General features: G+C 36.5%; 1 protein-coding gene and 1 long non-coding RNA gene across 2 annotated transcripts in view; one reads left to right on the top strand and one right to left on the bottom strand.

Annotated features, from left to right (window-relative positions):
• LOC121386447 overlaps positions 1-23769 on the top strand; it is a 57207-nt gene extending 33438 nt beyond the window's left edge. The window contains exons 4-9 of the mRNA XM_041517346.1: positions 790-1116; positions 2220-2480; positions 9899-10222; positions 16717-16974; positions 19277-19397; positions 22089-23769. Coding sequence (XP_041373280.1) covers positions 790-1116; positions 2220-2480; positions 9899-10222; positions 16717-16974; positions 19277-19397; positions 22089-22179 — 1382 coding nt within the window. The 3' untranslated portion in view covers positions 22180-23769. The remainder of the gene's footprint in view (positions 1-789; positions 1117-2219; positions 2481-9898; positions 10223-16716; positions 16975-19276; positions 19398-22088) is intronic.
• Positions 6802-7957, bottom strand: LOC121386450. Its single transcript, XR_005959658.1, has 3 exons — positions 7937-7957; positions 7480-7534; positions 6802-7018 (listed from the first exon to the last, which is right to left on the bottom strand). It is a non-coding gene; the product is annotated as an uncharacterized LOC121386450 (long non-coding RNA).
• Positions 23770-26616: the final 2847 nt, after the last annotated feature.

Here is a 26616-nt window from a genome sequence, read left to right as displayed (position 1 = left end):
TAAAGCGGGTATACCCAAATATTTTGGTACATTTTTTTTTTTTAGTTAACCTTTTGACAAACTTAATTACTGTATGATTTTCTTAACTCTAACGCTAAACCTAAGCCATTGTCTTGCTGGGGAAGTTCCCCCATACGGCCTGTTGACTGTGGCTGCATTCAGTTCTATAGCGCCATACCCACACATTTCTTTCTGGCAAAAACACTGACTGGGTCCATATAGAGTAATCTGTTAGCAAGTCAGACGCATACGAGATTTTACACTATAACTGACATACCGTATACCGGCCTAGGTGGTGTCGTGGTTAAGCCAGCAGACATAAGGCTGGTAGGTACAGGCTTCGCAGCCCGGTACCGGCTCCCATCCAGACCAAGTTGTAATAACTCAATGGGAAGGTGTAAGACCACTACTACACTACTCTTCTCTCTCACTAACCACTAACAACTGATTGATGGCTTCTCATTCTTAGCAAGAGTGCAAATATACTAGATAATTATGTTGAGGTTTTGGGTATGCTGAACTCAAAATTGCATATTTGGATAATATTAAATAATAGCTTGAAGGTCTTTCATTGCTGCTAGCAGGGCCCGTGCTTATAAAAGTTAAAGTCTAGACTTTAATAAAGTCCAGACTTTAACGTAATGCTATTTGAATGGCGTTGCCATGACGTTAAAGTCATGGGGCCAGGTTTATTTTCATTATTATTATTTTTATTATTATTTTATTATTATGATTTAATTATTATTATTATTATTATTATTTATTATTTTTTTTATGTTTTATTTACAGGTGAAGCCATAACAGCCACTGATTGTTTAAATTATGGGAACCCCGGACAAAATACAAACTTAACCTGTCGTATTACTGGTCCATTATTTAGTGGAATCAGATGGTTGAGACCTAATGGCGGAATACCACAAGAGGTAATAACATGTAACAAAGATAACAATCACTGTAATCTTTCTGAAGGTATTGCAGGCTACGTTGGTGTTCCTGACTCAACTAATGCAGCAAGTACTCTTATAATAGAATCGTTCAACCCTTCAGTCGATGGCGGTTACTGGACGTGTCAAGATGGAGCATCAGGAATGGGAAAATCCACTTGCAACAAGATGTGTAAGTTAAATGTAATATATACATAAAGAAGAATTTCAGTGGATCGAATGCGGCGGAACTGTTGGAACATACCGCTTCATTCAAATCAAGAACAAAGTGCCAAATTGTTTGTTTAAATAAACGATTAATGGGTTGAACAACACTTGTGTCAAGTACAAGCCTTCTCCTATACAGTTATATCAGTCCTGTCAAAAGGATGTCAGTGTAATTGATAATATTTTGCCAGGTGATGCCACACGAAATAAGCTTCAGGCACCAAATCGAAAACCTATGAAACAAACGGTTTTCTTTAATAAAGTTAACAAAAAAGCCCCCCAAAACATATGAAGAGTTCAGATTCAAGTCACATAAACAGCACTTCGTACTTTACAGCTGTGGGGTGTTATTGATGAACATGATGCAAAACATACGAAGAGTTCAGATTCAAGTCACATAAACAGCACTTCGTACTTTACAGCTGTGGGGTGTTATTCATGAACATGATGCAATATTTTTCTTGATTTTAGTTTAATAAAAATAATGTTATGGCATTTATTTAAAATTTTATCTTGTGGACAATGGTCATTATTTCCTTAAAGTGAAGATGGTTTTTTTTTTTTTTTTTTAGCAATGAATTGTTTACTAGGAGAACGACATAACAATTTAATTTGTTTCTAAAGTTCCCAATGAAACCATACAGTCGATAAATTAAGATAGTGAAAAGAATCTCCATTTGATCAAAATGTGACTGATCGTTTTTCTTGTGGACTCTTCATATGTATTTTTTAAAACTATTAAAAAAACCCCGTCTGTTTGACTGGTTTTCGCATTTATGCCTGTTTTGAAGGAAGCGTTTGCCTTGTTACCACTCCAACTTGCCTTGGTTCTCTAATTTCTGTTATTAATCCGAAAGTAACATTTGCGTACCAACCAAATTTAAACCCGAATTTATGTCAGTAGACCCATAAATCATGGAATAAAAAATGTCTAACCTAACGATTAATGAAGTAAATTCAGCTGGCAAATTTTTATAGTAAGTGCTTTTTAACAGTTTGCTAACATGTAACACATTTTGTTTATTTATTTATTTATTATTTGTTTATTTATTTATTTTTTAATGTCAGATGGCCCAGTTGCAGGCAGTATTAAATTCAAGCCTACTGCAAATGTCTCAGAAGCAGACGATGTGGCTGTGGACTGCACTGTTGGCTGTAACCCACCATGTGACTACTCCTGGAAACTGGAGAATAAAGAAATTTCTACACGTCCTCTGTTAACACTGGAAGCTATCAAAAGTGACCAGGACGGGAAAGTGTACACCTGTACAGTGACAAACTCTGCTCTATCAAAATCTATTAGTAAAAACTTTACACCGAGTGTCATTTGTAAGTATTTTACTTGTTACACATTGTTAAATTTTAGAGATGCAATTCACATTACAGGTACACGTACAGTGACAACACTGTTATACATTCTACTGACAGTAAATTGTTGAATCTTAGAGATGCAGTTCACATTACAGGCACGGTGACAACACTGTTATACATTCTACTGACAGTAAATTGTTGAATCTTAGAGATGCAGTTCACATTACAGGCACAGTGACAACACTGTTATACATTCTACTGACAGTAAATTGTCGAATCTTAGAGATGCAGTTCACATTACATATACACGTACAGTGACAACACTGTTATACATTCTACTGACAGTAAATTGTTGAATCTTAGAGATGAGGGTTACATTACAGGTACACGTACAGCGACAACACTGTTATACATTCTACTGACAGTAAATTGTTGAATCTTAGAGATGAGGGTTACATTACAGGTACACGTACAGCGACAACACTGTTATACATTCTACTGACAGTAAATTGTTGAATCTTAGAGATGAGGGTTAAATTACAGGTACGTATAGCGACAACACTGTTATACATTCTACTGACAGTAAAATACATTTTCCCTAATACTGGAGAATAGTCATATGTCCCCACGTCAGGCACCTGTCAGGCACTTGGGTCCTATAAGACCGGCCTCGGTGGCGTCATGGTTAGGCCATCGGTCTACAGGCTGGTAGGTACTGGTTTCGGATCCAAGTCGAAGCATGGGAATTTTAATCCAGATACCGACTCCAAACCCTGAGTGAGTGCTCTGCAAGGCTGAATGGGTAGGTGTAAACCACGTGCACCGACCAGTGATCCATAACTGGTTCAACAAAGGCCATGGTTTGTGCTATCCTGCCTGTAGGAAGCACAAATAAAAGATCCCTTGCTGCTAATCGGAACGAGTAGCCCATGTAGTGGCGACAGCGGGTTTCCTCTCCAAATCTGTGTGGTCCTTAACCATATGTCTGACACCATATAACCGTAAGTAAAATGTGTTGAGTGCGTCGTTAAATAAAACATTTCTTTCTTTGGGTCCTGTAACTGGAAATGTCCAACTATGATGCGTTTTGAGAGAGTTGGTTCTTTGACGGCACTGGGTATCCTTATATGAACTACCTGCTAATTCGTGTATCAAACCAACCGAAAGAAAAAAGAGAAGAGAAACATTATACAACACGAGCCAAAGTAAAACCAGAAATTAATACTAGCAACATTCTCTCTTAGGTCACTTTCTGATACTTTTATATATATATACCTTTGTTGTGACTGCGTGCATGATTAGTTTCCAAACTAAACTAGTACGTATGTTTTCGTAACATTCACATACATTGTTAATACAATAATTATTCGTCTAAGTATGATTTATTTAGTTTATGAATTAAATTTGTATTAAACAAATAATTATTTTAACTTGATTATTTCAACAACAGTGATTCGGGTATGAAAACGCAACTTACCTCTTCCAAGTGTAAACAAAAACCGTTTCTTCAAATTTAGTCGTGATTTTATCCCCCTTGGGGAACGTGCTTAAAACTGGACTGTGAAACGTACATATTATTCTCTAATATAAATACTATTGTGATAATCCAATGACAGTCTCATTATCCTTATGCATCACCTACATCTATGATGCATTTTAAGTTGTTTTGAGTTACATGCAGAGCACTTGAGTTACAGAGTAAATTCTTATGTATCACTTACGTCTATGATGCTTTTTAAGTTCCTTTGAGTTGCATGCAGGGCACTTGAGTTACAGAGTAAATTCTTATGCATCACCTACATCTATGATGCATTTTAAGTTGTTTTGAGTTACATGCAAGGCACTTGAGTTACAGAGTACATCTATCATGCATTTTAAGTTGCTTTGAGTTACATGCAAGGCACATGTTGAGGTAAAAGAATAAATCCTCATGCATCATTTACATCCAAGATACATTTTAAGTTGCTTTGAGTTATATGCAGGGCACTTGAGTTAATGGAAGAAATCCTTATATTATATATCACTTTCATCTATCATGCATTTTACGTTGCTTTGAGTTAAAAGAATAAATCTGCTAGAATCATAAATAATGTGTTAACTGGAATATTGGTATTAAATATGAGCAAGAGTTGTTAAGTTTCAATCTGTCATCAAAGGGGTGGGTAAGCATCTCCTGGCCGTAGAGGCAGTGGCATAGCGTGGTCGGGGCCACCAGGGCGGTTGCCCCAGGCGCAAAATTCTGGACTGGTTGGAAGGGACTCGGGGAGTGCTAACGGTCCACTGGTTAGGGGGCGCAATATTTGCCTTGCCCCAGGCGCCTTGTTCCGGGGGGCTGGCAACCCACGCTACGCCACTGCGTAGAAGCGAATCCAAAAACTATTTTTGGGGAGGACTAAGGGAAGTAAAGACATGGACCAATGGATAAAAAAAAAGCAAACTCAATGATTTTGTTCAATAGGCCACAAGAAAAAAAAAAAGTGACACATGAATGTATTTAGGAGGGAACTGGTCGCCTCCGCCACCCCACCCAACCCCCAGACTGGACCTAACTAGATCCATCCTTAATTTAGACAGATTAGAATGTTAAGCACAAGGCTTAAAAACTGCGTTTTACCTTATAATCTATTAGTATATGGCTCAAAGTATATATTATATTATATATTTGTAGGTTTAAAATAATTTACTTAACACGGCGCAGATTTAGGGTAATATTCCTATCTCTGACGTTTGCTAATTTTTCCAATCCCATCCTACGTGCAACTCTGGCGACCAAGTATGATTTATTCCTGCTAATTTTTCCAATCCCATCAGACATGCGAGCCTGGCAAACATATCCCGGATAAATCCCTTCTTTTATAGTACATGTAGATGAGAGCTTTAATTCTGCAAACTTATTCTTTACCACACAGCTTTCCAGATAGCAATCGACTGCAATGGTGATGTCTACACAGAGCGAAGTACAACACTCTGTCCCATATACCTGAGGATGAGAGAAAGAAATTTCTTACATAACTTTCTTTGTTGGAATAGCTCTGTCCCATATACCTAAGGATGAGAGAAAGAAATTTCTTACATAGCTTTCTTTGATAGAATAGCTCTGTCCCATATACCTGAGGATGAGAGAAAGAAATTTCTTACATAGCTTTCTTTGATAGAATAGCTCTGTCCCATATACCTGAGGATGAGAGAAAGAAATTTCTTACATAGCTTTCTTTGATGGAATAGCTCTTTCCTATATACCTGAAGATGAGAGAAATTTCTTAATAGGTTTCTTTCATGGGATAGCTTTGTCCGATATCCCTGAGGATGAGAGAAAGAAATTTCTTACATAGGTTGCATTCATGGAATAGCTCTGTCCGATATACCTGAGGATGAGAGAAAGACATTTCATACATAGGTTTCTTTCGTGGGATAGCTCTGTCCGATATACCTGATGCGTTGCCTGCCTGAGTGTCGTGCGAGCACGTGTTCAACTACTCTGGACCTACGTATTGAGTGAGCGACGAGGAATGCGTACTGCATGCTCGAACGCACGCGTGACCATGAAGGCGTTTACCACATAAAATAATAGTTAAAATAAACAAGACAACAAAATGTCACTTTAAAGACGGGTTGTTATTGCATTAAAAACCACAGAATTTTATACATGAAATATTATGCTAATATCAACCAAAGTTATGAACTAAGAATACTGTTAACACTAGACTATGAAAAATATGAAAACAGGTAGTCAGCCAATTACAAGTATCACAGTTAAAAAACAACCAAAAGACTAGACAATCGCTCATTATCCATTGAGTGTTCTCAGTGACTAACTAATAACACCAGGAAACTAGACAATCGCCCATTATCCATTGAGTGTTCTCAGTGACTGACTAATAACACCAGGAGTCTAGACAATCGCCATTATCTCAAGATACTCTCAATGAACAGTTAGTTAAGTTATACACCAAAGAACTATAATATTTAACTACAGTTAATATTATATACAGTTAGATACAGTTACGGATATTTATTTAAACAACCAAAAGACTAGGCAATCGCCCATTATATTATCCATTGAATGTTCTCAGTGACTGACTAACAACACCAGGAGACTAGACAATCGCCCATTATCTCAATATACTCTCAACGAACGGTTAATTAAGAGTTATACACCAAAGAACTATAATATTTAACTACAGTTAATATTACATACAGTTAGGTACAGTTACGGATATTTATTTAAACAACCAAAAGACTAGGCAATCGCCCATTATCCATTGAATGTTCTCAGTGACTGACTAATAACACCAGGGGAGTAGACAATCGCCCATTATCTCAAGATGCTCTCAATGAACAGTTAATGTAATTAATTATCTATCCCAGATTTAGTAAACAGGAAAGTGCAATTATTGAGTTGGATCCCAATACCTTATTTTAAAGTAAATTTAATTGGATAACCTATTAATGTAGCAGTCGGTATTTTGTGCGTGAAGCTAGGTTCAACAAAGTTCACAACACCAGCTACGGGTTAGGGCATCATCTTTTATTAAACATAAGACACAAGACACACCCTGCAAGGATTAAAAACACAAACGTTAACAATATGGTAAAAACAATACAAATATATCCCTATTGAGGTAAAACAAACATTCAGGCATATATTAATGAAATACATTGCAAATCATAGAAAACCGTCATTAAGCATTACTTATCATTCTGATGATTATGAATCATCATCCTCTCTATCCTAAATACTGTCATCACGATCATTAATCATGTTAACATACATGTATATATATATAATAATCAATTCGTGACCACCAATTATAATCATTGATTATAGAAAAGGGAAGATAATTTATAGTAAATAGGGTTATTTAAATGATTATAATTATAATTATTATTTGACGTAATAAAGAGATATACTTAGCTTTATCATTAATGAGTTTATGAAAGAAAGGATATAAATTACAAGAGTATATTTAAAATTACAAATATATAAGTATTAGACTTAACTTGTAGCTTAACATACCATATGAATTACACGTAGGCATTGTGTTGATATATTCCATAACAACTGGGGAAACCTGCATAAAAATAAATTCATAATATCAATTGTTTAGTATATGGTTTCCATATATCTATTATACATTCAGAGCTAAAACATTTAAACTAATTCATTCCAAAACCAATGTTTTGGTGTAGTTCGTCATAAAAACAATTGATTAAACGTAGCTAAATTATTAACTCAGATAAGCTAACAACTAAAACAGAAACTTCACTTAAATCATAAAATATATAGTTTTGACAGCAGAAAACAAAGATGGCTGACATTCATTATGTCACGCCCTGTAATCCATAATAATTAAAAGGCAGATTTATTATTAAATATTATATGTTAAATTATTCATTAATCATTACCAGGAATAGAAAATTAGGCATTTACTATTATTATTTAAGTTTATCTTCTATAACAAATTAATACTAACCTTTAAATTAAACTTCTACTATTTCTCTATGATCTGAACTTGTTTCTCCAAATACTAAATAATTCTGTCCTGTCTGGTCAGTCCAAAGAAAGCATGCAGATACAGGTGAGCGTTAATTATCCAATGGGAGAGAAAGAGACAAGGGTCAAAGTTTAAAGATAGCTTGGGTGTTTGTATTGTAGCTATGGCTACCAAAAGAGCTCACACTGACTGCGCATACACGAACACATCACAGGTACACAGGTATAAAATGGGATATGTTGTTCAATACAGCCTAAAAAAAGGGTACATAAAGAACCTGAAATTAAACATTAGTTAATTATAGCTGAAATATGTACTACATTAATTTGGAACCTGCCCATTTAGTCTGTTACAGATCTAAACTGAAAATAAATTGCATTAATGAAAAATATCATACGTAAATACCCCATTAACGTAAAGGCTCGATGCGCAGTCGCGATGTAGCCCAGTGATCGATGCGCAGTCGGTCTGGGATCGATCCCCGTCGATGGGCCCATTGGGCTATTTCTCGTCACAGCCAGTGCACCACGACTGGTATATCAAAGGCCGTGGTATGTGCTATCCTGTCTGTGGGATAGTGCATATAAAAGATCCCTTGCTGCTAATCGGAAAGAGTAGCCAATGAAGTTGCGACAGTGGGTTTCCTCTCTCGATAACTGTGTGGTCCGTAACCATATGGTTGACGCCATATAACCGTAATTAAATGTGTTGAGTGCGTCGTTAAATAAAACATTTCCTTCCTCTAGTATGACGTCAAATATAATCTCAAGAAAAACACAATAAGATTTTACAATAAACAACGGATACACAAATTAACAAATATCTGAGCATGTATTCCTATTATCAATGTTAATTATTATTCATAACATGAATTAAAACAATGACATCGTTTTCGCTGGTTAAGGATAACACCATGGTTCCGGTCTATTAACCAACAGTGCTTGCAGCAAACCGGAAATAGTTTGTCTCGTGCACTTCCAACCGCAAAGCAGACGACATTATCGAGAAATACTTAAGTTTTTTTTTAATGAAATAACTCCAATATTAATATTCAGTTAAGTATTTTCTGAACTATAATGACATACCATTTAATCTCGGACATTCATCCTTCCATCTACACGTTAATTACTTGAAATCATGGAAGAAAATAAAAAGGGTAAACGTCAAGCTTACTACGGTGAAACACTGAAAATTAATTTTAAAGGATCATGCTCATTGAAACAATCAACTTCACAACACCAGAAGGATAAGAGAAAGACATTTCTTACATACATTTCTTTCACGGGATAGCTCTGTCCTATATACCTGAGGATGAGAGAAATTTCAAATACACAGATTATTAAAGTCACCACAGCAACAGGAAGGAAGGAAGGAAATGTTTTATTTACGGTTATATGGCGTCAGACATATGGTTAAGGACCACACATATATTGAGAGAGGAAACCCGCTGTCGCCACATCATGGGCTACTCTATTTGATTAGCAACAAGTGATCTTTTATATGCACCATCCAACAGACAGGGTAGCACATACCATGGCCTTTGATATATCAGTTGTGGTGCACTGGCTAGAGCGAGAAATAGCCCAATGGGCCCACCGACGGGGATCGATCCTAGACCTACCACGCATCAAGCGAGCGCTTTACCACTGAGCTATGTCCCGCCCCCCAATAGAGCAACAGATGCAGGAGAATCGTGTGCTGAAGGAGAAAGATCGACCAGCAGATCTAGACGTATCAAAACTCTAATACGTATGTTAGCATTAGTGTGTTTATCTTACAGCTTTACCACTGAACTATGTCCCCCCCCCCCCCCCCCCCCCCCCCCCCTAATACAGCAACAGATGCATGAGAGAGGTGTGCTGAAGGAGGAAGATAGACCAGCAGATCTAGACGTATCAAAACTTTAATACGTATGTTAACATTAGTGTGTTTATTTTACAGCTTTCCAGACAGCAATTGACTGCAATGGTGATGGCTACCCAGAGCGAAGTACAAACTTATCATGTAAAGTTACTGGACCTGTACGTTATAGCATTTACATTTTTCGACCAAATGGAGGAGTGCCATTACAAGTGGCAAGATGTAAAAATGATATGACTTTATGTTTTGAAACTGAGGATGGCTACAGCATTGTCGGGAATGCAGATACACAGATTGTTGATCTCACCATAAAGTCCTTCAATACAGCAACAGATGCAGGAGAATGGATGTGTGATGATGGAAGATCCACTACTGGCAGATCTACATGTATCAAAACTGTAATGCGTAAGTTAGCCTGTAATACGTAAGTTAACATTAGTGTGTATGAAAACTGTAATGCTAAGTTAGCATTAGTGTGTATGAAAACTGTAATGTGTAAGTTAACATTAGTGTGTATCAAAACTGTAATACGTAAGTTAGCATTAGTGTGTGCGAAAACAGTAATGCGTAAGTAAGAATTAATGTGTATCAAAACTGTAATACGTGAGTTAGCATTAGTGTGTATCAAAACTGTAATATGTAAGTTAACATTAATGTGTATCAAAACTGTAATACGTGAGTTAGCATTAGTGTGTATCAAAACTGTAATACGTAAGTTAGCATTAGTGTGTATCAAAACTGTAATGCGTCAGTTAACATTAGTGTGTATAAAAAGTGTAATGCGTAGGTTAACATTAGTGTGTATCAAAACTGTAATGTGTAAGTTAGCATTAGTGTGTATCAAAACTGTAATGTGTAAGTTAACATTAGTGTGTATCAAAACTGTAATGCGTAAGTTAGCATTAGTGTGTATCAAAACTGTAATGTGTAAGTTAACATTAGTGTGTATCAAAACTGTAATGCGTAAGTTAGCATTAGTGTGTATCAAAACTGTAATGTGTAAGTTAACACTAGTGTGTATCAAAACTGTAATGCATAAGTTAGCATTAGTGTGTATCAAAACTGTAATGTGTAAGTTAACATTAGTGTGTATCAAAACTGTAATGTGTAAGTTAACATTAATGTGTATCAAAACTGTAATGCGTAAGTTAGCATTAGTGTGTATCAAAACTGTAATACGTAAGTTAACTTTAGAATGTATAAAAACTAATGCATACGTTAGCATTAGTGTGTATCAAAACTGTAATGTGTAAGTTAACATTAGTGTGTATCAAAACTGTAATGTGTAAGTTAGCATTAGTGTGTATCAAAACTGTAATGTGTAAGTTAACATTAGTGTGTATCAAAACTGTAATGCGTAAGTTAGCATTAGTGTGTATCAAAACTGTAATGTGTAAGTTAACATTAGTGTGTATCAAAACTGTAATGTGTAAGTTAGCATTAGTGTGTATCAAAACTGTAATGTGTAAGTTAACACTAGTGTGTATCAAAACTGTAATGCGTAAGTTAGCATTAGTGTGTATCAAAACTGTAATGTGTAAGTTAACATTAGTGTGTATCAAAACTGTAATGTGTAAGTTAACATTAATGTGTATCAAAACTGTAATGCGTAAGTTAGCATTAGTGTGTATCAAAACTGTAATACGTAAGTTAACTTTAGAATGTATAAAAACTAATGCATAAGTTAGCATTAGTGTGTATCAAAACTGTAATGTGTAAGTTAACATTAGTGTGTATCAAAACTGTAATATGTGAGTTAGCATTAGTGTGTATCAAAACTGTAATGTGTGAGTTAACATTAGTGTGTATCAAAACTGTAATGCGTAAGTTAGCATTAGTGTATATCAAAACTGTAATGCGTAAGTTAACATTAGTATGTATAAAAACTGTAATACGTAAGTTAACATTAGTATGTATAAAAACTGTAATATGTAAGTTAGCATTAGTGTGTATGAAAACTGTAATGCGTAAGTTAACATTAGTGTGTATGAAAACTGTAATATGTAAGTTAACTTTAGTATGTATCAAAACTAATGCATAAGTCTGATGATGAAGAAGCGATGAATGTAGAGTCAGGAGAGCAAGTGAGAGTATTGGCAGAAAGAAGACAGAAAGACCAAAAAGATACTAACACAGTAATCAAATACCTACTAGACAGAAATCCTTTTGGTGATGATTGCGAATTAAAAAATATTTCCAGTGGAGTGGTGATTAATGACAGTAATAGACCATACAACAGAACTCGGTAAAGAGATTATCCACAGAATGAACAGAAACAGTGTCAAAGACTTCACGTTTAGGTGAGTGACGACACTGACTTGCTTATATTGTTGTGCCACTATGTGCAAGTGGTCTCGTTCTGTATCTATTTTACACCAAGGCCAAAACCAAATCTAAAATAACTGTAGTCTGGAATATCCATGACCACGCAATCTGGGAGATGATATTTGCAGTAATATTCTGTTCATACACGCAGTGCTAGCCTGTGTCACTACATCCAAAATGTATGGATTTGGAAAGGGTGTTACACTTAGCATGTTTGAAAGAAGTCCAGTATTCAGAGAGGCTGCTTTCATCTTCAAGAAAAAAACAAATGAAATAACCCAAAAAGAAATGATAGATTCTGGCGAATCAGCAGTGTTGTGACTATGCAATAATAAGAAAGAAGGGTTAGATTGCCTTCGTGTGTGCCAAGTTACAGAAAAGGTTGCCAAAAGTTCCACATTTGTTGACCCCAAAGTAATGCCACCAACTTTTGGTACTGTCAAATATCAGTCTGAGAGTATGCTTTCAAATACAGGAATGGAAGGATAATGTAGAACGCTTGGATGCAACAGACTGGGGATGGCAAATGATAAGTGGCACACTGAAACCATTCACAACTGACAAAGCACCAGCTGCAGATAATCTTATGAAAATCATTTGATGTACATGTAAAACTGGATGTAAATCTGCAAGTTGTAGTTGCAAAAAAGTAGGTTTTGAGTGTAGCACAGCTTTCAACATAGGCAAAGGCGCAGTTGTGAAAATGTTGTGAAACCAGTCACGAAACAATAGTAAAATGTAAAACATTTTAAGATGTTGTCCAGCCTGTAACAAAACATTATTATCTTTGGGAATGCAATGAAATGCTTATCTGCTAGCTGTGTAATATCACTAGCCTTGGACATGTAATGGATTGCATATCTATACTCTTCAAAAAAAGAAACGCAAAAGGGTACAAATGGGTTATAACTCCGATTTTATGTTTCCTACCGGTTCATGCTTTGTGAATATAAGGTCATTGCATGTCCCAAACACATTCCTACGGTTACATTCGATAAAACGCAGCTACTGTAAAATAAAGTTTCAAAATGTGAATATTCGCAAAAACGCAGCCACGTGCAAACCATGTCACCACTGCACGTGCGTTGTCTGCACGTGCAACATGAACACCGACAGTATAAAAGTGCAGGGTGTTCGCTTGCCTGGCCTCTGTATCTGGCCGACAGTTGACAATCCAGGACATGCCACGTCTCAGTGAACCGCAGAGAAACAATGCCATCGGCCGACTAGACGCAGGCGAATCCAGAACGGCCGTTGCCAGGGCATTCCATGTGTCCCCAAGCACCATCTCCAGACTGTGGGACCGTTACCAGCAACATGGATCAACACGTGACCTCCCTAGATCCGGTCGACCACGGGTCACTACCCCCGGGCAGGACCGCTACATCCGGGTACGCCACCTTCGGGAACGATTGACTACTGCCACCTCCACAGCCGCAGCAATACCAGGTTTGCGCAGGATATCCGACCAGACCGTACGGAACCGCCTACGTGAGGTAGGAATTCGTGCCAGACGTCCAGTTCGAGTGTCATCTTAACACCACAACACCGTCGACTCCGACTGCAGTGGTGCCAGATTCATCGACAATGGCCTCAACTGCGATGGAGACAGGTGTGGTTCAGTGACGAGTCCCGATTTCTGCTCCGGCGTCATGATGGTAGATGTCGCGTGTATAGGCGTCGTGGTGAACGTTATGCGGCAAACTGCGTGCAGGAAGTGGACAGATTCGGCGGGGGTAGTGTCATGGTGTGGGCAGCCATCTCACACACTGGCAGAACTGACCTGGTCCACGTGCAGGGCAACCTGAATGCACAGGGCTACATTGACCAGATCCTCCGGCCACACATCGTTCCAGTTATGGCCAACGCCAACGCAGTGTTCCAACATGACAACGCCAGGCCTCACACAGCACGTCTCACAACGGCTTTCCTACAGAACAACAATATTAATGTTCTTTCTTGGCCATCGATATCACCGGATTTGAACCCAATTGAGATCCTATGGGACGAGTTGGACCGACGCCTCCGACAGCGACAACCACAGCCCCAGACCCTGCCCGAGCTGGCAGCAGCCTTGCAGGCCGAGTGGGCCACCATCCCCCGGGACGTCATCCGTACTCTGGTTGCTTCAATGGGCAGGCGGTGCCAGGCAGTTGTCAACACACGCGGAGGCCACACCCGGTATTGACTCCAGATGACCTTGACCTTGGTGGTGTGTCCTATCACTTACTCACAATGGACTAGAGTGAATTGTGAACAATCCAGCAACATTTGGTAATTGTCGGACTCACCATTCAATAATTAAATCAATTCTCCAAATGTTACGACAATGTGGTTTTGCGTTTCTTCTTTTGAAGAGTATATATCAAGTATGTATTCATTATTATTATTATTATTATTATTATTATTATTATTATTAAATGCTAACTTTAACAGAATGCCAAATATTTATATGCCCTTGTATGTATTCACAACTATATGCATATCATTTCTGTTCTAATGCAATTACGTTTTACTATACCCCATCTTAAAATGACGTCACAAATGTTTGACGTACGTTACATAACGTTATATATTTTAACCATTCCCAGTCTGGAGCTCGAGGCGGTAAGACGTGTTTGTTTCAAGTGTGCACACTGCACGTGCTTTCGTGTGCTCGACTTGGGATCCTTCATTTCGTTGTTTTTGTCAGTGAAATGAAGTTTTCTACTGGGATGTATGCGGCCATTGGAACTGATTGAACGCTGGGACGCTTCTCGTTTCGACAGCCTGCACCACCAGGTTGGATTCTTATTTAGCGAGATTCCTCGCCTCCACACGTCATTTCTCCGGCTGACTATGTTGACTTGTTTTTTTCGTGATTCGTATGACGGCCATTCTGCAGAACGCCACGGTTGTTCGCGTTTAGTCTCTACATGTCTGAGCCTGTCCTAGCAGCACTGAAGGATTGACCGCGGGGTCGGCCCCTACTACTCTTTTCTAGACTTTACTTTGCTTTATAGTGATACCATCTCGTATCCCCCGGAGTCGGGCCCGTCCACACCACTATACCTACCCATGACGACCTGACTATACCCTAGTCTGATACTCTCTCTCGTTCAGATGGAACCGGCTTCTCAAGATCTGTATTTCAGCACAACACTACACCTTCAACGTCTAATGACAATGTCAATCTGTGGGTTTTCTTGACGGGATGCAACCCATCTCGTCCCTATAAGCTGTGCACCCAAACGGCCTTAACGAGGCCACTCACGTGGACATATAAATCGGACTTTAAACTTTTAGATTTGCGTTCAAATGTTTATATTGAAATTACTTTAAAAACATTTTTTTTTAAATTAAATAGTCCGATCCTCTCTTCTCTCTTATTTATTTTTGGACTGTCCTTCTAAAATGCTCCAAAATATATAAATATTCGGCCGAGCAGTCAATTCTTTTTATTTTTTTCAACTCTACCCCCCCCCCCCCCCCCAACCCGAATCGGGCCACCGATCTTATCGGAGGTCGGAATCTGGATGGACCTGTTCGAAACCCTAGTGGTATATGAGCACATTAAAGTAGTTATCTATTTATCTGTCTATCTATCTATCTATCTATCTATTTTTTAAGTGTGGGATATTATTTATATTTGGAAACGACCATATTATCTCTTATTTTCTTTTATTTTCTCCTTTGTTCTACATGTATAAGCAAAAATCATACGTATATAATATTTTCATCAACAATATTACAAAACCAAATGACATTAAGAGACATGTATATTTTATTAAAACATTGCTAATTTTTGTATTAAACAAGCTTTTTTAATTTGAAATATTATTAATTTTACTTATTTAACACCAGAAGTCAAACAGTTATGAGAGACACACAAATGAAGAAGGAATATTTTGATAATAATCATTTATAAAAATATTTTTAAAATCCTAAATTTATTACGTTTTTCAAATTTTCACTCCCAAAAATCATATTTAGCATTCAGTTTCGAGAGGGACTTTTAATATGTCATACTAAATACATATATGAATGCAAAAAACAAAAAAATCATTTCTGTTCTAATTTGTTTTGGGTTGATGTAATGTTAGGGTTAAATTGACTATAACACAAGAATGCAAATTGGGTGTTGTGATTGTGTCAAACACAGTCTTCAGTATTGTGATATGATATTAGGAACATAATTTAAAAAAACAAAACAAATTGCATATGTTATTTTTGTTGAATAGTCGTACTAAATATAATAACCATGGGAAACGAAATTTCGTGTCTGTGATTTTACGGACACGCTACGGACACTGTACCGGAAACGATCGTTACCATGAAATCCAGAGGGCTGATTCTGTCTTTTGAGACACTAGCTGGAATGTTAGGGGAGGGGTTAAATATTACAGGTGAATATTTATTTTGCTTGCCAAGTCTAAAAATGGACTGCTTTTTGCTGTTCACAGACAGCCATTTGAAGGCCTTGGACCATTACTGTAATTAATGTATAGGAATAGCACTGACATTGCAGCTATTATTTGTATTAGTATTACGTTTTGCACATGTATAGGTAATGAGGTAATTTTCTTTTATTTTAGATGGTCCAAGCAATGTTACATTCATTCCTCCAACACCAAGTGTCAAAGAAGGAGAAGATCTGACTGTCAACTGTAGTGCCGACTGTCACCCACCATGTTCCTTCTCCTGGACACAGGGGAACAACACAGTCTCATCAGACTCTCTGTTAACACTCAGACACATCAGCATGAATCAGAGCGGCAGAGTGTACACATGTACCGTGAACAACACGGCTATACCGAAATCAACAAGTAAAGACTTCGCTCTTGTGGTGGACAGTAAGTATCGCTCGTTAGACACTGTACAATGCTAAATATACAGTCAGCTGTAGCGGTTTAGTAAAGTAGTAACATTGTGATTGGCAGTGAGCTCTGTGATCTTGTGGATAAGCTGTTGGACGATCAAGTTGACGACAGTGGTTCAAATCCCGTCAAAGCTGGCTCACACTTTTATTCTTCTATTTCACCTATAACCCTCTACCAACCATTCTCAATGTCTGTTTATTATATATATATATAAAATCTTTCCAGTTTCTCCCACAATTTCAATCTGTTTCGACCCTTTCTGTCAGTTTCCTCCAATTCTATCTTCTGAGCTGTCCACACTTTTGCCTACCTGCCTCAACTTCCTCCACGGCTACAGTCTCTGTGTACTTCCCTGCCGCCGCCTGGCATCTTTGTCCTCTGCTGCTGATAAAACTGGTCTGGCCAACGCAACTAACTAACGACCACCGGTAGTAGGGGAGCATAGTAGGTGGTTACAAGTGTCTCTTAACTACTGAGTAGGTGGACAGAATAAGCCCACAACTAAAAGGTGATGGGGAACGACATGTGTCACGAATAGCCACAAGAGACAAGGACCTGTCGCGGTTGGAGAGACCAGGAATGGGATGTGGAGGTGGACAGTGAAAGAAGTTGAAAAATAGGAGTTTTCAGATTGGGAATAAATGAGATAGAATTCAAAGGAGTAAAGAGGAAAGTGGGTATTAGGATTTTAAAAAATGCAACACACAAAAAAGCCCAACATTGTGACATAGGCAACTTAGAGGTAAATAAGCATGTTGTTGACATTATTTGGTAAACAACAGACCACAACAATTTATTTACGTGCCTATATCGATTGGAGGTTCAGGCTCGTCCATCCCAATCACCACCTCTGACAAATGCCATTGCTTTTATGCTGCTTTTTCATGTTCAAGTACTGCATGTGGTAAATCTATTTATTTCTTAAGACCTGATTGGAATTATCTGCTCGAGCAGCTACAAGTACAGGTACAAGTCGAACAAGAGTAGCACAAGGGATTATCAGTACTGGCTAGTTTAGAGGCTTTCGAAAATTGTATTACAAAATAAACATGACTCGGATTATCTTTCACATGACTCTTATTCCTTCAACTTTTTTCCCTACAATTGTACTGGATTAAAAAATTCCTGTGGATGAAGTGAGACACGTGCTATGTCTGATAAATACATAGTTACACATCTATTGCATTTTGAAACCTTTAATAATAAAAAATTATCGTTCGCCATTCTCAGAATGCTTCTTTACATCATACTTATTGTTGTATTTATTGAGCATTGTTTTAATTCATGGTTTCATGCATGCAGGGAGTTAACCTTAACTAACAAAACTAGGATGATTGGGTACAGTTGTAAAAATTGTCAGGTTTTTATTTTTTAAATTTGTTTTGTTTTGTTTTGTATATGGATGCAAGTTATTTTTGTGAGATTCCTTTTTGTTGTGCAGTATTTTAGAGCAGTAATGTGTCTGTAATTAAGAAGAAAATCTGAAAGTTAAATGTGCTTACTTTGACCGATTTGTGTTCAGACCGTTACTGACCACAATTTGTACTGAAAACAACAATGAACCTTTTAAGTACGTTAACTGTAAAGTAACATTTGACAGTTTGAATTAAAAAAACATTAATAATAATAAAAAAAAGAACATTAATATAAAATAATAACATGAATCAAAATGACACAATACAAATTATTGAAACCAGTGCATGAGGTATAGAGCTGGGTGACAAATGGTGACTACAGTATCATGAAGATGTTGAACTAAACTCTGTGCACCTTTCATTTTAAACATAAAGGACCCGTCTGCCAGCTGGCCTGCGTTATTGGGTTGTGGGTATCGTCATTGATATGAGAATTATCACCAACTGCAGAATATGTTTCTTTGATTTGTGCAGAAACTGATGTTTAGGGGAAAGTGTTATAGCAGTGAATGTTAGCTCTGTGTTAATTGACAGTGTTCTATATTTCTAGATGCTCCAGAGTGCATGGCTGACTTAAGAGCAGGTGCTATATCGGTAACTGTGATCACTTTATCATAGCAATGAATTTTATATCTGTGTTAATTGACAGTGTTCTATATTTCTAGATGCTCCAGAGCGCATGTCTGACCTACGTGCACGTGCTATATCGGTAATTGTGATCACTTCGTTAAATGACTTTATTATCTTTTCCTCAGAACCACCTACTCAACATGGTCCAGAGCGCATGTCTGACTTAAGTGCAGGTGCTATATCGGTAATTGTGATCGCTTTGTTAAATGATTTTGTTATCTTTTCCTTAGAACCACCTACTCAACATGGTCCAGAGCGCATGTCTGCCTTAAGTGCAGGTGCTATATCTGGAATTGTGATCGCTGTTGTACTGGCTCTTGCTATTCCTACTGTTTGGATACTTTACAAGAGGTAATTATATATATATATATATATATATATATATATATATGTATATGTATATGTGTGTGTGTGTGTGTGTGTGTGTGTGTGTGTGTGTGTGTGTGTGTGTGTGTGTGTGTGTATGTGTATGTATTCTGAAGTATACTCTTGGGGAAAATTATAATATTTCGATATAAAATCCTGCTACTTCCGGAATAAAAGGTTAAACAACAAAATTGGATGTTTATCTAAAAATAGGCCCCACGCTTTGTTCAAATTATAAGTCACTTCTCTCTCAAATTTTGAGAGCTCGAAGTTTTTAAAAGAAGAGAATAGATTTTTTTTTCATTAATAATAATAACAACAACAATAATAATAATAATAATAATTTAAAAAATACTAATAATTTCTCCATTTTTATTGTATATTGCAGTTATTCATTATAAGAAAGCATGTAAAACTAGTCACCAACACCGAACGTTTTATCCATGAAAACGTAATACAGATTAAAAATTAAAATAATTGATATGCATATAAATACTATTTATATGCATATCAATTATTTTAATAGGCAAACTAGGAAATATATTTTTCTACCATTCAGGTTAGTCAACATATAACTTGCTCAGACTATAAAGTGTATTTTAATAACGATTCTAATATTTTTGATAGGGACACACTAATATGGGATAATAATACTCTGTTCTTTTTGTTAATCTTGTATGAAACAGACATATTCCTCCTTCAGCTACGTAATACTTAATTAGTATCTATGATATGTATTCCTCAAGTTCTTCACCAGTCATCTGCGAGGCACTGCAAGTGGTCAGTGTTTTTACAAGGCGACACCAATGTCACCAACTGTTCAACATTAGTGGTCAATTTGATTCTCTGTGGATATAAATCACATTTTCTAACTAATCTGGCTAAATCAAAACCAAAGAGACTTCGAAAAAGTCTTAATTTCACCTTTTGATATATTGATGATCTTATATCATCAAATAACAATACGATCACAGATTACCTTTCATTGATTTACCACCAGAGATGACTCCAGCTTTCAATAGTCGAGCAATATACCTTCTGCTCAGCTTTTGGTGTCTGTTTCACAAATTCTGAGATACCTTATATGCTGATTTTAATGATCGACATATCGTTCTGGCAAAGAAGTTGTTTGATCAAGGTTATAACATCCCAGAAACTCCTCAAAGCCTTTGAAACTTTTGATGATTGACACTCAGAGGTCATTTCACGATATGACGCATCACTGACTAAAATAATATCTGACGGTGCAAACAGACACTTGATATCGTCATTATGTTTACAGTGATTCATGAGAGCATGCCATCACAGCTGTATAATATTATATTCCATGGAGCTCTATCCTGTACAAGTGTGTATTTTCTAAGTTAAGTTTCGAGTGGCAGTCCTCCTAATGGCGGTGCAACAGGGAGGAAACAGCCTGATACGTTTCTCCTAGGGGATGGGCATTCTTCCTAAGAACGAGCACCTGATAGTAACATCATTTCGACTCTGATTTTGATACGATTTTGATATCGGAATATAGTTTTGTCATTCAGATTCATTATTATTTATTGTGCATAGTTAGGAAACATTAAACATTTTATTCATGACTTAACATCATGCTTAAGAACATCAACATACTCACATGGGACATTTATTATAAGTTCACTGACAAGTACACGTCCACGTACAACGCAGGCGTGTAGGAATGATATCTAGGGGGTGGGGGATCTAACCTCTACCTGGGGTTCACGGGAGTGCATAAGACTTGTTTTTATATGTACTCATATAGAGTAGGACAAAAAAATAAACACCTGGACATTTTCATTATCAAGATAAGGTTATCAGGCTACACCCCACCTTGCTCCAGTTCCTACGTGCCTGCAATGGTCAATACGTATCCATTAAAGTGATAAATGAACACAGTTCTTCTTTTGTTTTAAAAGAAAAAATCCAGCTTACCACAAAACCATTTCTGTCCATTCTTTATGATTATCTACCATGTTGATTACCTATCGTTTGCCTGTACATTATGTTCCTGTATTGGTCCAATCGAAAATGCAACACCTACTTTATATGGCTTATTGTTCTTGTCTTTAAACATTCATTCAATCATTCATTTCCATTGGTATAGCAGCCTTTCCATTTTACAAACAACACAAATAGAGAATTAAAATTTACAACCCTTTTTGTAAAATTAATAAAACATTCACATTTTATTAACATCATGTGAACGCTTTTACTTACTTAATTAAATTTACTCTGAGCAAATTTACACATGGGAATAAATTTTGCGCATGCGTTTGAGGCTTAAGACTGAAGACCTCGTATGTTTTGGGTGTCGTACACCTGGGCCCTTATTTTCGAAGCTATCTTAGCCTACGAAATCGTGAAATTATCGTAAGCTATGACGTAACTATGGCGTGCGCTGTAGTGACGTCACAACCTACGACGGTTTTACCATTTCGTAGCGCTAAGATGGTTTCGAAAATAGGGCCCCTGGGCACTACACGAGAACAATTTTACAGTGGGAGATATGACTCAGGTTATGTAGCTTTTTTGTTGTACTAGGTAAGTATGAAAAAATAAATAATTAAAATTAGATAACAATTTTTTTGTGTTATAACACTAACAGAAATATTACTATTTTATGTCATGTAACATTAGGAATAAATCATAGATTATATTTATTTACAGGAACATAAAGAAGAAACCTGAAGATATGCAGAACATAATAACTAAATATAACCAAAATCAATCTCATAGCCCTACATTGTTCCGTAACTAGAACCCGAAGACAGAATGACGTCTACGCTACAACACCACAGTTGTTTGTTTTTTTGCCATGATTCGAACGACTTTATAAGTAAAAAAACTTACATTAAATTAATATGATTTACTGGCTTAAGTGTTCCAGTATATTATATTTGCTCGTTTCTTGAAATAAAATTATAGCTCCAATTTGCAGTACCATAGTATTTCACTAATTTTACATTTAGTTGCCAAAATTAACAATAGTATGTTTCCATGAAAAGGTAACTGATGAATTTGCACGTAACTGTATAATGAATAACTTGTATCTGAAAATGCTGTAACAGCGAAGTTAGGCAGTTTTTTCTGAATTTTTACTTATATTCAATCAAGCAGTACGAGGATATTAACGGCTGAATTGCACGTGCAATTACTTTACTTGTCTGGTGATTAATTGTTTTTATCCGTATTTAAAAAGAGTGTTTTACTTTTGAATACAGAGGGACAGTCCTTCAACTTACAGAGCATTTTTTATTACTAACAATACACATTAAAAATAGTTTCTTGATTATAATATCAGTATCTGTACAAACAATGCGTTTCTTTGTCACCCAAAATCGATTTTGCCTTCCAATAAGTTCGAAAATACGTAAAAATATATATTACAAAGTAAAATGAAAAATGACAGCTCCAAATATTAAACACATACCGACACTGGTATTCGAAACAAGAAAATGACAGCTCCAAATATTAAACACATACCGACACTGGTATTCGAAACAAGAAAATGACAGCTCCAAGTATTAAACACATACCGACACTGGTATTCGAAACAAGAAAATGTGGAAGTGAGTTTCTTTTTTCCATTTTCATTTTGTTTAGTTTTTTCTTTGTTTACGTTTGGGGTTTTGGGGTGTTTTTTTTTGAAGATAACTTCATAATACATTTATGAACTATGACATGTATGGTTTAAATATATTTTACTGTATACTTGTCTTTGCATTACCTGGTCTGTCTAGGATCGATCGCAGTCGACCCATCGGGTATGAGTGGTATATGAATGCCTTGGTATGTGCTGTTCTGTCTGTGGGATGGTGCATATAAAAGATCACTAGCTACTAATGGATAAATGTAGCGTGTTTTCTTTCCCAGATAAAAAAAAAAGTTACCAAATTGTTCACACCCAATAGCCGATGTTTAATAAATCAGTGTGCTCTAGTGGTGTCGTTAAACAAAAGAAACTTTAACTATGTATTCCCAATAATGAGTAAAGAGTGTTAATCCTACTTTTATTCTCGTACGAGCTGCGAAAAATCTTACAAAATACCAAAAATATATGTCAAAACTTCATTAAAAAACAAGGATTCCTTAGACTTGACGTCATTTTAATGTTTTCTATGCCACACTATACTGGAAGTCATACAAATTACATCATCATTCAAGAGAACGTCATATGAATTACGTCACTATTTAAGGGAGTAAGCCAAAATCTTATTTTCATGCAGAATTTTCAACATTTTTTGTTTATAATTCCAATCTCTAAAAAATCACTTTATTATAAACCCTTGGATTGGTCAAATTCGTATTACGTGATGATAAAAACTGGCATTCATAGCACCATGAATCTCAGTTTAGCACTATTTTTGGCTATATAGCCGGAACTACTTTATGAATTATGTCAACAAAGGAATCCCCGAGGAATTTCCTTGAGATTCTATTTTTAGACATCAAACAGTAATCGTCTGCTGTCAAACTTGTAAACATCTAAAAATCTTCACATATAAATTATACCATACAAAATAGGTCGCTTCAGACATTTTTATTAAAGGTTAAAAGTTATTGAAATTACTTACGTTACATGTTTATAATGAATTCAAAATCCCACAGCTAAAAATCTATTTTGTCGATCCAAAAAAAGTGTATAATTCCAATGGAATTTGGTCTTTTACAAAAGCGATTTCAAAAACAAAATTCAGTCAGTTCATGCCAACCATTAGCAGTAACGCGCATTCAACGGCATTGTAGTATGACGTACACAACACATAGCCACTGCGATCCAATCTTTAAACGAATCGGGGTTTTGAAACTAGGTATATCATGTACATGTCGGGACACAGGAACGAAGCTTCAATTCGAAGCTACAACAGAGAATGTTCCACTTTCCAAAAACGAAACATCAGCATGGCACTGTCAAATGTCACGAATACTTGTGTCGCACCACTTGAAGTCACACATGCCAAAACCATCCTGTGTTGCCACTTCCACAACTACAAGGCCAGTAAACACAGAAACTCGCGACACACCTGTTTCATCCATTTCCGGAAACATTGAAACCACTTCTCCATGTCAAATCTATCAACACATGGAATTTTCACGCACTCAAACATTTTATAATTGTAATTTCAACGTCGTAATTGGTAAATCTGGACTAATCAAAAAATGGCGCCCATCCACAGTTCTTAGTTAAATATTCATACACCAACCGCTTCACATAAATTATACCATACAAAATAGATCGCTTCAGACATTTTTATTACAGGTTAAAAGTTATTAAAATTACTTACGTTATATGTTTCTAGTGAATTCAAAATGTTTCTAGTTGGTATTGATATTTAATGCAAAAAATTAATATGAATTGTATTAATGATTGTAACATTGTCATTCTCTCATTCGGCTATTGCCTGAAAAAGCCGAAACCACCATAGGGATTCCGCTAATGTTGAGTATGAATTTCGTGTTAATAAAATAGTAAATAGTTGGAAAATAGAGTTCACTTTTAATTTTAAAAAGGTTTACATTAATGACATGGTTATTTATGTGTTTGGAATTATAAGAATTGAACGTGAATATTTTTGAGTTTCATGCTAGTATGAAACGCAAAACCGCTTTACACACTTTAGTATGAATGGCTTCGCGCTAACGTGCTACGCCATTCATACAGTGTGTAAAGCGGTTTTGCGTTTTATACTAGCATGAAACTCAAAAAATTTCACGTTCAATTCTTAAATATATATAAAACTGCAGTCGTCTGGTATTTGAGTACAACTTTGTAAAACACTTTATGTCTGGTTTTAACTTTACTTTATCATAAAGTTAATCTTGATCTTAAAGGGGGCTGTCCAGAGGTTGCCGTCATTATGACGTTTCTGGCTAATTTACGCATATTCTAGGACTAAATATAAATCTTGGGTTTTTTTTAGTTTAAGGTTTCGAGCCCACGTTACACCTCTTTTGCTTGTTTGTAAACATGGCCTAAAGTCAGGTTTACCTAATAAATACAAACAGGGCGTGGGCCATACTATATATGAACGGGCACACACATATGACTACTGTTTTACAGCAAACAATGCTTAAAGTTTTCCCAATTGCAAGCGTCATACATTTAAATTGCATACATTCAAGTTTTGAAACTATATATCAATGGTTACATGCGCACTAAAATTGTAACATTTCTTTCGTATATCTTAGACTCAGATACGGTTTTAACGTGCTCATATACCTCATGATATGATCGGGGGCCTGACTCGGGGCAGGAGAAATCTAAATATAAGGACAATTTAGAAATTTAGAAAACTACAACCAAAATTAAATAAAATAAGGAAACGGAGAATTAATAAATTTTGAATGCGTCCTTAAACAAAAATATGCTTACTCTAAAATTACCGGAAATTTAACACGCCGCAATTTTGATGGGGTGATCTAAATAAATAAATACATTAATGAGAATAAATTTTTAGACCCAAGAGGTAGGGAGGAACGGTAAGAGGGTCAGCCCCAGCCCACAGAAAAGCTATGTTGATTTTTTTTTTTTATAAAGGATTAATCGTGAATGATTACCAATCGTATTTCAGGCCTAGGTGTGACCAGGACGGGGAAGGGGCGAGAGGGGAGGCTAGAACCTACACTGAACCTAAGGCCAAATAGCTCCCCAAAAACCCTAAACACCGGCACCCCCCCCCCCCCCCCCCCACCCCCCAACCGTGTCCAACCGTAGCTTGATCCAGTCATGGCAACCAGTTTAATTAGAAATGGTGAACTATTAGTAGAGTGTCACTAGGAGAGTGACTCAGCAGTAGAAAATTATTATCCAGTGATGTGGCTCAGCAGACCCCTTTCGGTCCGCCCCAGAACATAAATATTAAGTCACTCAACAGACGCTGTCACCACTTTAATGTATAAAACCGGTGACAGAACACAAGGTATAATTAACCAGGGTACTGCCACGAGCACAGACCAGACACCTACCCTGTTGAATTATACAAGTTGTTTTTATTAAAAATGTAAAATATGTTTAAAATATGGATAAAAAATATAAAAACACAATAAAGGAGCGAGCATGCTGGTAACCTACATAAAAGGAATTTTTAAAAGATACTGTGACAAATTAAAAAAAACTATAATATGTATAACATGCAGCCTCCGGAAGGGGAGGGGATTACTGCCAGTAACCTACATAAAAAGAATTTTTAAAAGA

The sequence above is a fragment of the Gigantopelta aegis genome, chromosome 12, assembly GCF_016097555.1.
Source record: "Gigantopelta aegis isolate Gae_Host chromosome 12, Gae_host_genome, whole genome shotgun sequence".
In the NCBI taxonomy this organism is placed as follows: Eukaryota; Metazoa; Mollusca; class Gastropoda; order Neomphalida; family Peltospiridae; genus Gigantopelta; species Gigantopelta aegis.
This window is presented reverse-complemented; position numbering and strand designations above follow the sequence as displayed.